General features: G+C 44.0%; 1 protein-coding gene across 3 annotated transcripts in view; it reads left to right on the top strand.

Annotated features, from left to right (window-relative positions):
* Positions 1-1,922: 1,922 nt before the first annotated feature.
* DEG2 (DEGP protease 2) overlaps positions 1,923-11,499 on the top strand; it is a 143,957-nt gene continuing 134,380 nt past the window's right edge. For all 3 annotated transcript variants that reach the window (XR_015692822.1, XM_087690719.1, XM_087690718.1), the window contains exon 1: positions 1,923-2,262. Coding sequence is in view for 2 of the 3 variants with exons in the window: in XM_087690719.1 (XP_087546845.1) it covers positions 2,074-2,262 (189 nt within the window). In the remaining variant the exon portion in view is untranslated. The remainder of the gene's footprint in view (positions 2,263-11,499) is intronic.

Raw genomic sequence — 11,499 nt, 5'->3', positions numbered from 1 at the left:
GATTCATTCAATGCGTATCAAAATGGAAAACGAAATAAGGAATGCTTTAATTATTAAACAAAATGAAATTTATCCCAAAGTTCACATATTGATACCTCAAAGTATTCAAAAAAGTAGATCTAACTTGGGCAATTGATACAGTCTAGTCGAACCATGTTAGCATGCAAATAATAAGAGTGATCAATAACGCCATCAATTGCCATCAACAAATCATCATTTTTATTAGAAATACTCAAGACACGCTTGCAAGCAAAAAATACTGCAACTAACATCACCAAATAGGATATTTGCAACTTAACATTATAAATAAAATAAGTAGTGTTGTAGTATTCACATCAACCTCCACATGTGAACCAACCTCTACCACATTAAGTAGGTAACATTACCCTATGTGTGTGTGTGTGTGTTTAAGCATATAAGAAATGCCAATGGCAGTAGCATTGTAGATGGGACCTTGGTTAGTTATGGTCATCATGCGAAGATGGGTAGAGAACATCAAAGTTGCGAATGGGACCTTACTCATGGTGATGATGAGCAAGAAGTGCAGGAGATGACCTAGTCAACAAGTCAATGCCATGCTAACTGGGGAGAGATGCATTAGCAAGTGAATGTCTTACTATGAAGGGAGAGAGAAAGGTGTTAGTGATGCCATGTGCAGTAGGTTGATGGGAGAGGGAGGAACGCCATGCAGCTAGCTCATGTGAGTGTTGAGTCACCTTCATTTACATAGCAACTCCATTTTTATCAGCTACTACAGAAAGAGCAACATCAACATCATCATCGACAACATATGCTACAATGATGATCGAGATAATAGATAGCTCAAGGGCCAACATGTCAGGGACTGACTCATGTAGCCAAGAAAGCTTCAATTGTAACATCAACAGCAGGTATCAGCAAGCCACAATTGCAACAATAGCAACAAGTGGCAGCAATATAGCGCTTGCCATGGATCGTGTGTGTGTTGGAGAGTGACCATATGTGAGATTCAAGAACAATGGCGGGCATAGTTGATAGTATCAATGTGTGGGAGTTGGAGAGCTCCAGCAACAACAATAGCCATAGTTGGGGTTGTGGATGTAGGGTGAGGTGAAGGAGGCGAGGGCCTAGTGCGGTGCATGTCAAAGACGTACATGTGGATCAGAAGCTCTAGGAGGAATACCCTAAACAAAGGTCGATGCTACAGAGGTAGGAGAGCTCCAACAACAGAGGTTGGAGAGCTTGAGGGCCAACATGATTGGAGGTTTTGGAGATATCATAACGTGGGAGGTGGAGGCGGAGCGAGTAGGATATGCTATAGCCATCCAAGTGAAGCTACATACATAGTTGTACCCCACATAGAGAGAGAGAGAGAGAGAGAGAGAGAGAGAGAGAGAGAGAGAGAGAGGTACTCACAAGAGAGTCATGCCATCAACAAGATTGATGGCACGTTCACAACCAAGTGAAAAAGAGAGAGATGTGGTGGGAGAGAGAGAGAGAGTCTTGTAAATGTGGTGATTGTAGGGAGATTTGAAAAAAAAGAGAATTGTAATGCCTTATTATTTTCAAATCTCCTTGCAACCTTATTATTCACAAATATTTCTTTAGCCTTACTTTTTAAGTTCGGGAGCCACATAGAGGTTGGGAAGAGATTGAAGGTACAATAAAAATAGAGAAATATTCTCAAATCTTCCTACAGGCTAATTATTCACAAATCTCCTCTTAACCTTACCCTTACTTTTCAAGTTTGGAAGCCAAAGGGAAGTTTGAAGCATATAGATTCTAGTTCTAATCTCTAGGGTCTCTGTCTAGGATTCCTTCACCCATCAGAGATCCATTAGCGGAAGATTCTTATTATAGGTGAGAGGTGATGACGTCATCGGAGTTCTCTTCTTTGCTAGCAAAGCAGTTGTTTTATTTATTTTTCTTATCCACAGACACCCACAAACAACAACAGCGTTGCAACAGGCTCACTCGATTACTTTCTCACTCTCACTCACTCACTCACTCACTCACACTACTCTCACTCACTCACACTCTCTCTCCCACGCACGCTTCACGCGCGCGCGCGGAGTCTCTCTCTCTCTGGATGATATGGCGATCGTGGAACCTTCTCTTTGCCTGCTGTCTTCCAACGGTAGCCCTTGTTCCATTGTGGCTGGCAAGCTAGCGGGTGTGGGAGGAGCCATACTCTACTCAGCCAGTGCCCTCGCTGCAGCAGGCCTCTTCTCAGCCACATGCAGCAGCAACAAGTACCGGCTCAATGCCACCCCTTCCTTTGCTGTAAGTTCTCAACTAAAATGACGCTCGTCTACCGTTTTGCACAAAATAATCACGAGTTAACCCCCCCGAAAAACCAAAAAAAAAGGGAGAAGAGGAAACACAGAGCTTCTACCAGCATTCACGAAAACGTTTATGATTTCATATCATAGGCTATCTGCCATTGTCTTATAAGGCAATGCCAGCTCTGCTCAAATGACCCGTAAACATCCTCAGCCAGTTTCAAATCAGAGGCTCGTGAAAACACACTTCTCTAGCCAATGGCCTGCACATTAGAGTATATAGATTAGACTAGACTTCCATACAACCGGAACTATTCCTATGGTGTCCTACAGTGTCTTTTCGCCCATACTTTCATCAAGCTTGTTTGGATGGTTTTTTTGCAGACCAAGAAGGAATATGAGGCACATGGTAGAAACTAGTTGGAGGATTATTAGGTTTTGGGTTGCACCTACTGGCACCATGTCTGAATTGCATACAAGCAGTGTGGGTTGAAGGCATCTCGTAGAGCTACTACTTTTCTTGAGCTTCCCCACATGTATTTGTGCAGCCGCATGCAGAGTCCATCTCTGAGCAAGGTTATCCACCTTGTGCTGATGATTGACGGCTTACTTCTTGAAGCTAATTTTAAAGCATTCTTGTGGGATTGGAAGAGTATGGTGGAGGTAGACCACTCGGTAGATCGTGTTCCATGAGCATCCACGGTATTGTGCATCCCATGCCGTTCATGTGGTGTTTATGTTAGCGTTGGCGCACCATTAGAAATGTTAGCGGCAACATCAAATTGAAAGAGTTAGTCCCGATGATTGGAGCAAGATGCACATCACAAAGGAGACATATTTAGATGGAGCAAGTACAATTATGGCATCGTCATGTTTGGAAAGGACAAATTTATAAGAAGAATAAAAAGGAAGAAATTCGAATCAGAGTAATCTTTAGACTCCAATTCTGACCAAATTTAGGAAAAGCATAAGGGATTACGCGATCTCCATCTTGAGGAGAAGTGCTGGAAGAAGTATCCTCACCTTTTTCCCAAGTGCCCACTTTACAAGACCTGGCATCTTGAGGATAATTGTTGGAAGAAGTATGATCCTTACCTTTGTTTAGATGTGATCGTCGGAGCAAAGGAACCTACCTATTTATCCACGTCTGCTTCCACTGTTACAATCGGGTTTGTCTTCCTTCATATCCAATCGGTGGAGGATTCTCCTGTGACTTGCTCATCTTTCATGATACCTTGCTCATGGATTGGGGGCCTTCAAGTCATATGCCTTACATGTGCGATTGGCTGAAGGATCTACGTGCTCAACAGAGTTTTTGTTACCATAGTGAACATCTCGTCTTTGACTATTAGTGGTGCGGGCTGAATGCCATTATTTTTCGATCAGGCATGTTCAAGTTCTGTAGAGGAAGTGCTTCATGCTCTAGATTTGGACTTCCATCTGCTCGTAGTTTACAGCCTTACTCGTCCCGGTACCTAGGCTATCTTCACTGAGTGGGCGGTCTTTATAGAGGATGCTACTGTAGGAGACATTCTTTGGATAGGCTGTTAGGGGCATGGGCTTTACTGGCCCCATTCCCCTTCTTTTGTGAAGGGTCCTCCACATCTCTCCATTGCCTCACCCATTAGGCTACCATCCACTCTACAAGTCCCTTCCTATCCCCCACCATCTGAATCTTTGGTTGTTTCCTCGAATCCCCTGTCCCTTTCAAAGGGGATAACAAATATTGTTGATGCTATCCCAAGGTACATTGTCTTTGCAAGGCCTTTCCATCATGCAGCAACTCCTTTCCCTCTTCTTCGAGCCACCCTTGTTGCTAGCATGCCTTCGCTGTGTCCTTTTTGCGCTTTGAAGTTCATCATTGGCAAGAATCCATTTCGATGCTTTGATAGCTCCTCGTTATCATCATCTTGCTGGACTCGAGACTTGGCTCATCTATTCTCGATTGGATATCATCGATGTCATCCATTTGAGGCCTCTCCACTCCCAATGGCATCTTCTTGCCACCCATTTTGTCATCATTTTTTTTGGCTTCTTTGGCCTTTAGCCATACCCGGATCTAACAGAGGGTGTTAGGAGATGTGTTTGGATGTCTTTGTGTGTGCGGTGATCTCTTGGTTGTTTCTCATATGACAATAGCCTTCATTATAGGCACAATCAGGTGGGGATTAGGGTCTCTTTGCCTTGTCCATGGCGGTCTCTATCAGCAGTCATGTTTGTTAGTATGGTCGTCTCTTGCCTATGAGCCCAAATCTGAGTCGATAAGGACAATTGGAGCTTTGACATCATGCTTGGTTGTCATTTTATCCATCCTAGACACTTCAGGCGGAGGTGACATTCAGGCGGGCTAACTTGGGGGTCGATATTTTGGGTGCGGCCAGCTAGTATAGTAGTTGTGGCTTCCGTTTGCCTCTTTACAGGATCCACGTGGCACTTTGATGGCGGCAGATCCAACGAGTCCTACGTTTGGGAGTGCTTCGTTCTCCGATGTTAGATATCGGTGGTGTTCAATTTGATGGATCCTCGGTAGTCTTGGCTATGGAAGACATTTAGGCTTCTTATCCTCTTCTTTTGGGACGACCCCGGCTTCGACAAGCCATATGTAAGCATGATTGGGTGAAAGATTAGTTCACCATCAACTGCGGCGGCAACAAGTAGTTCTGCATTTTTATTATTGCTAAGAACGTCTTATTTCATGGTATTTGGCCGGTGTAGATAGAAGAAATTAACATGCGCGAAGGCCTCGATGATGATGTTGAGGAGCAATTCATTACTGATCATCCGTAATTACTGACTTTCTTCGAGTTTGATACGATGAAGATCTCATAGCCATATGGTTGGTTCCAAAATTTGATAACTCAGAGCCCTTAATCGCCCGCGTGATGTTATGGTTCCGGGGATGATTTCTTTTGTGAGTTCGGCCAGCAAATGATGTATATGTGGCTCCGATGGCATCTGTAGACCTGACTGTACAAGATGCAGAGACGCTTGAACTTCCAGCCTACCTATGAAGAGTTAATGGACGTTAAACTGCCTTTGAGCGAGAATTTGCGGCTGTTGCAACGAGTGAAGGCACCTCCGAATATCCAAAATCGGAAGGATAAGTGCCAAACTTCATCCGTCTTTCTGGGGCAGTTTGATGGAACAATCAGGGTAGTTAGGTACGATTCGTCCGATGTGTCTAGTCCATGGACCTAGTACAGTACCGGAAAAATGTCGAATAAATTCCAATGTTTTGTATGGAAAGTCATCCTGTTGTGGGTTATCGTCCAAAACATCAACAGTACCACTATTTATGGAAAAAACCAATATGTACAAAATTAGTGAGATTCAATTTGTAAAAAAAAAACTAATTACAAATTATCACTGTGGAATCTCGGCATCAAGAAATTTGCATGCCATAGTCGTTCAAAGAGCAACCATGTGATGGCAAAGCAAGTTTTTGATGGCTTTTTTGATTCCACATCATTATACATGCAAAAAATAACAAGCATTTTTATTCCTTTTAATGAAATTGACGATTGTATTTGCATCCGTCACTACTTTTTTCACCCACTCCAAGTTGCCTATGTTCTCCTTGAGAAGGCCAAAGCAACGTGTGACACAAGGTGTCCACACTATAGACGGGAATTCCTCCTCAAGCAATATTCCATCCTTCAACAATTTGAAGCATTGTTGGTGATGACTTTGACAACATTGCTTGGTCCCACCTACATACACATAGAATATAGTATGGCATAGAGGTGGGTAATCGGGAAATACATAGAGATCAAGCCTGTACTAATGGAGGTGGAGATAGATGTAGAGAGAGAGAGATGGAGATATTCATCAAAGTCTAAAATATAAAATATAAAGCATAAAAAATAATATTAAAGAAGCATAAAACATGAAAGATAATTTATAAAACATAAAATATTCAAGAGTATAAACCCACCTCTATAATGGTTGTCTGATGTGCTTGTAGATGAATTGACCGGTTGTTCTATTCCCCTTCATACTTGCATCCATGGCACGCAAGAAGTAGATGCTAAGAGGGCAAGAGACAAGTATATTAATAATCTCTCTTCTTTCGGTCATCATTCTATCCATGAGAGAGGACGGAGCACCCATACTTCATGCAACTGGCTCGAATGGGCTTAAGGACTTGTTGATCCTCTCCCTCTCCTTGTATAGCTTCTTTGTACATTTGTCATTGTAGGTAACTACTACATGCCACCCCTCGCATGGACCCATGGTGGCGATAACCTTCACTATTCTTCTCCACCTATCCGCTCTTAGAATGTGAAAAGAAAGATTGCACTCGATGATGAGTCGTGCAAACTTGATTTGCGCATTTCTTTGTCACTCTTGAAGGAATGAGAGTGGGCCTGAAATACGTCCCGTTCCTTCAACAAGTGTGGCTTTGTATCTTGAGCCTCTTGGACCCATGGGCGGTGGTGGGGGACTAAAGAAGTGGAAGGGGAATCGGAGGGATCTATGAATCCCTCCATACTAGCCGTAGGTGTAGTCGAAGGGGTGGCTGTGGGTGTGCATATATTGGGGGAGACTATTTCCTCTTAAGCTTGCGCCATACTAGAGGATACCTTGCTTGATGCCTTTGAAATGGGGGAATGTTTCTTGATGATCTCATCGGCCATTGATTGAAGGATCTTAAGCTTGCGCCATACTAGAGGATACCTTGCTTGATGCCTTTGAAATGGGGGAATATTTCTTGATGATCTCATCGGCCATTGATTGAGGGATCTTCAGGCATGGACCACATTCTCTCTCATCTTGGATAAATGGAGGAGACGTTGTGTCACACTACTTGTAGGGACCTTGCTGTAATACTTCCAAGTTCAACAATAAGCATTGGTGCGATTTATAGCTTTCTCAAGGTATGAGATGTGAAGAGAAAAGGCTTCGTGAAGGGCTTTAGTCATGGTGATAGAGTCTAAACTATAGATAAGATGCAAGACTTCTCACTTAAAGAGTAGATAGAGGTGGTAAGAGAAGTCAAAGCGTAGATAGAGGAGGTGGTAAGAGAGGTGGAAGAGGATGTGGTAAAAGAAGGTGGTATGGAGTAAGTCTTGGCTCTTACGATTAAAGAGAGGAAGAGAAAGAGGGAGAGGAAGAGGAAGATGATACTTGGAAGGTGGAAGGAAGAGGAGAGGATGGGAAGAGAGAAAGAGGAAGAGAAGGTGGTAACTTGGTGTAAAGGAGGAGAAGAGGAAGAGGAAGAGGTGGAGATGACTCGTGAGCTTGACTCTTGAGCAAGAGGTGGAGGCTTGAGGCTTGAGGCTTGAGTGGAGGAAGGCTTGAAAGTTAAGGGTGGAGATTAAAGTGGGAGAGGGCTGTTTATAAACAGTTCCAACCAACAAGAAAGGGCTGGATGCATTCTCTAAAGGCCCAATTTTTTTTTAAAAGGGCCCAACAAAATGTGCAGAAAACAGGCAAGAAAAAACGGTCAAATGAAAATTTGTGCGCAACGATCACCTGATGGGAATAGTCTGGATCAAATGGATCTGGTCGGATCCGACTAGATTGGACGGAACGGATGGCATGGCTCCGTTTGCAAATGGAATGTAACCCTGGGAACAATACACAAAGATGTGTTGGCATGGATCTATAAGGGCATTGATCCCAAGTTCGGTTAGGATCACATTGATTTGCAAGAGGATGTAGTGTCTATCTGGCTAAACCTGAATTGGACAAACTTTTAAAAGTTGGATTTATTTTCCACAGTGGATCGGGTTGCTTGGTTGTCTCTGATTGTGGTCGTGCCAAAGAAGAACAAGCAATTCTGAGTATATATTGATTTCGAGAAATTAAATGCTACCAAAGTTATTGATCCGTTTCTGCTACCTTTCATGGATTAGGTTCCAGATGATGTTGCCGGTCATGAAATGTAAACTTTTCTGAGTGGTTTTAGTGGGCATAATTAGATTCGGATGCATCCCAATGATCCGGATAAGACTGCCTTTACGCAAAATAGGGTGTTTTTATCTGCATAGTCATGCGATATGGCTTAAAGAATGCTGTGGCCGCCTTTTAGTGCCTTTTTCAAGATGTTTTTGGCCCCTATTTGGCATTATTTGTTGTCTATAATTTTTTTTTCATATTGATAATTGATTACTTTGCATTAATGTGTTTGACAGACAAGTTGGCTCATTGGATGCTATTCCTTCAAGAATTAAACTTTGAAATTATTCATTGCTTGAGATTGGAGCATGTAGTCACCGACTATTTTTCTCAATTGGAAACTGGTAATGTGAGAGTGCGCAACGGAAGAGAAACACGAACAGAGAGAGAAGCACAGAGAGAGAGAGAGAGAGAGAGAGAGAGAGAGAGAGAGAGAGAGAGAGAGAGAGATTTACGAAAAAAAAGAGAGAGAGAGAAATGGGGCAACTTTGCAGGACATTGCTTTTCATGTGGTAAATTGGGGCATTTTATGGCCGAATGCCCCGAAAGACAACCGTCTTCCGAGGATGCGCATGTTGTGCTGCCTAAGGATGACATGGTGCTTGATGCCCCAACACAGGAGACCCTTCAGCCACCTAATGTGGTGGATAAAAGCAAACAACAGGTCCTGGGTTTGGATTCCCGTAGCACTGATTGGATTGAGGCACATAAAAAAAAAGGTAAAAAGTTGGATGCAGGCCTGGCGGATCTTGGGCCTAATGCTTCACAGGATTCCGTGCGCACGTATATGCGCAGGAAAGGAATGTTCACTTCACAGCATGCTGCGCGTACTATGTGTCAGAAGTGGAGCAGCGGTGGAAGCATAAACATGTGCTGAAATAAACTGCTGAAACACAAGACAAAAAGAGAAAAGAAAAGAACACGATACAGATGAGAACTCAGATGTATGCACGGGAAATGGAATCCATATATCTGAACACGAGACAGTCGCATACAACAGTGAGTCACTAGCTGCGTGGGCACTGGCACTGGCTCTGGCTCCTCTCTCCACAGAGTCTGCAGATGGTGAAGATGAAGTTACTGACTGAGGAGGAGCCACTGAGTATAAATAGGCTAAAAAAGTGGGGAGCAACAATGCTGGTCGGACAGCATTAATGCTGGCCGACTGGTGCATAAAATGTCACACCAGAAAAATACCTAAAATACCTAATAAAAATATCCAGCCCAGATCAAGCTCAGAGTCACACATGAGCTGACAAATACTCTGCTAACACCCTCTCTCAGATCATGAGTGATCTGATACAATACAATAGTACAATGAAAAGGGATCATAAACTATACAACAGAGAACCACCAAGTAGAACCATGGATACCCAAGCAGTGGGTGATCAAGCCACCACCAAGGTGCCTCGGAGAGAATCTAATGTCAATGTCGATCGTACCAAACACTTGAAAATAGAGAATATCATAGCATGTCTCTGTGTCCATCATCAATGTCTCGCAGTAGCATACAAGACCATCCTGTCAAAAATGCCTCTGAACATAGGTGACCATGGAGTCCCCACCTTTGGCCAGACCGCCAAAGTGTCCCCTCATCTGAGCTCCAGACGAAAGCCTCCCGCTCTCTGTCAGATAACCAGCTCAGCATGAACCTGGATGTCAATCCCAGCTCTAGGATTTGATTCCGCCAGACGAAAGTCGATGCGTCAGGGACGTCCCTCTCTGGAACCTGTGCACCTGTATAAAAGTATAGATGAGGCGCGGCTGCCCCATCTGAACATCCGCTCACACTCCCTCTCTGGCACAAGAGAGTCGTGAGGGATGACCTCATCACCACCACTAGAAAGCAGCCGAGGAAGGGGCCACCAAGCCCTTTCCACGATCCAAAGAAGAGGATCCCTTCCGCACCTTGGACTTCACCTTGGTCGGAGGATCGGAGTCGGAGTCTGATGAAGGAGAGGACTCATCGGTAGAGTCAACATCCCGCTTCGTCTTCTGCTCCTTCCTGGAAGCCGCTAACTTCTTGCAGTCCTTCCGTAAATGTCCCTTCTTGCCACATTGGTAACACTGGGCCTTCGACTTCGCCTTCCCGTTACCCCTCTCTGAAGCTACATAAGCCTCACCTCCATAATGTGCTGGAAGCCGCCCCTGTAATCTCAAGGATGTCTCATGGTTGTCCTCATCAAAGTCTTCAGGAAGAGGAAAAGGATGGAGAGGAGAAGGAGTAGCTCCACAGACGATGTACCATAACCGCTTCTGCACAAACCAAGCTTTCATGACAGCACTCCATGTGAGATAATCAGGTCCATGTAACTTATCATCAGTGGAAGTGCACGAAGGAGCCATATGGAGAGGATAAGAAGAGAAGTAGAGAAGAGATGGAATTTAGAGAGGAAACACAGCCAAAACACAAGCACTGACTACAGAAAATGAGAGTTCACATGCAATATAACCCAAAATCTGATCAATAGAAGACAAAATTTGCAGCAGAAAGTTAAAAAATCAGTCAAAAACTGCCAAAAACAGCAAAAACGGCCTGAAGTAACAGTCACCCAGCCACGAGAGACGCTGAATCAGCAAAACGCAGGCTGTAAACTGGAGAAAAACAGGTAGAAAACTGTCGCCAGCAGCTACAGATGAAAAACGCAGGCAGCAGAGGGTGCGGAGGCAGCAGGCGATGGCAAAACTGCAAAAAACGCAGGCTGAAAACAGCCCCAAAACAGGTCGCCTGGCTGTGACAGCAGTCGTCTGATCAGCAAGGGTACAAAATAGTTCTGAAATCAGCAAGAAAACACAGCAGAAACACAAATCCTGAAAACTGATACCATGTCAGAAGTGGAGCAGCGGTGGAAGCATAAACATGTGCTGAAATAAACTGCTGAAACACAAGACAAAAAGAGAAAAGAAAAGAACACGATACAGATGAGAACTCAGATGTATGCACGGGAAATGGAATCCATATATCTGAACACGAGACAGTCGCATACAACAGTGAGTCACTGGCTGCGTGGGCACTGGCACTGGCTCTGGCTCCTCTCTCCACAGAGTCTGCAGATGGTGAAGATGAATTGACTGACTGAGGAGGAGCCACTGAGTATAAATAGGCTAAAAAAGTGGGGAGCAACAATGCTGGTCGGACAGCATTAATGCTGGCCGACTGGTGCATAAAATGTCCCACTGGCATAAAATGCCACACCAGAAAAATACCTAAAATACCTAATAAGAATGTCCAGCCCAGATCAAGCTCAGACTCACACATGAGGTGACAAATACTCTGCTAACACTATGGCCCCATCTGCCCCCCGTAATTAGTCTACAAGGAAAGTCTATACAGACG

The sequence above is a fragment of the Lygodium microphyllum genome, chromosome 13, assembly GCF_053477565.2.
Source record: "Lygodium microphyllum isolate KBCC chromosome 13, Lygodium_microphyllum_v1.1.10, whole genome shotgun sequence".
Taxonomy (NCBI): Eukaryota; Viridiplantae; Streptophyta; class Polypodiopsida; order Schizaeales; family Lygodiaceae; genus Lygodium; species Lygodium microphyllum.
Note: the sequence above shows the minus strand (reverse complement) of the source record. Positions and strands in the feature narration are given on the sequence as shown.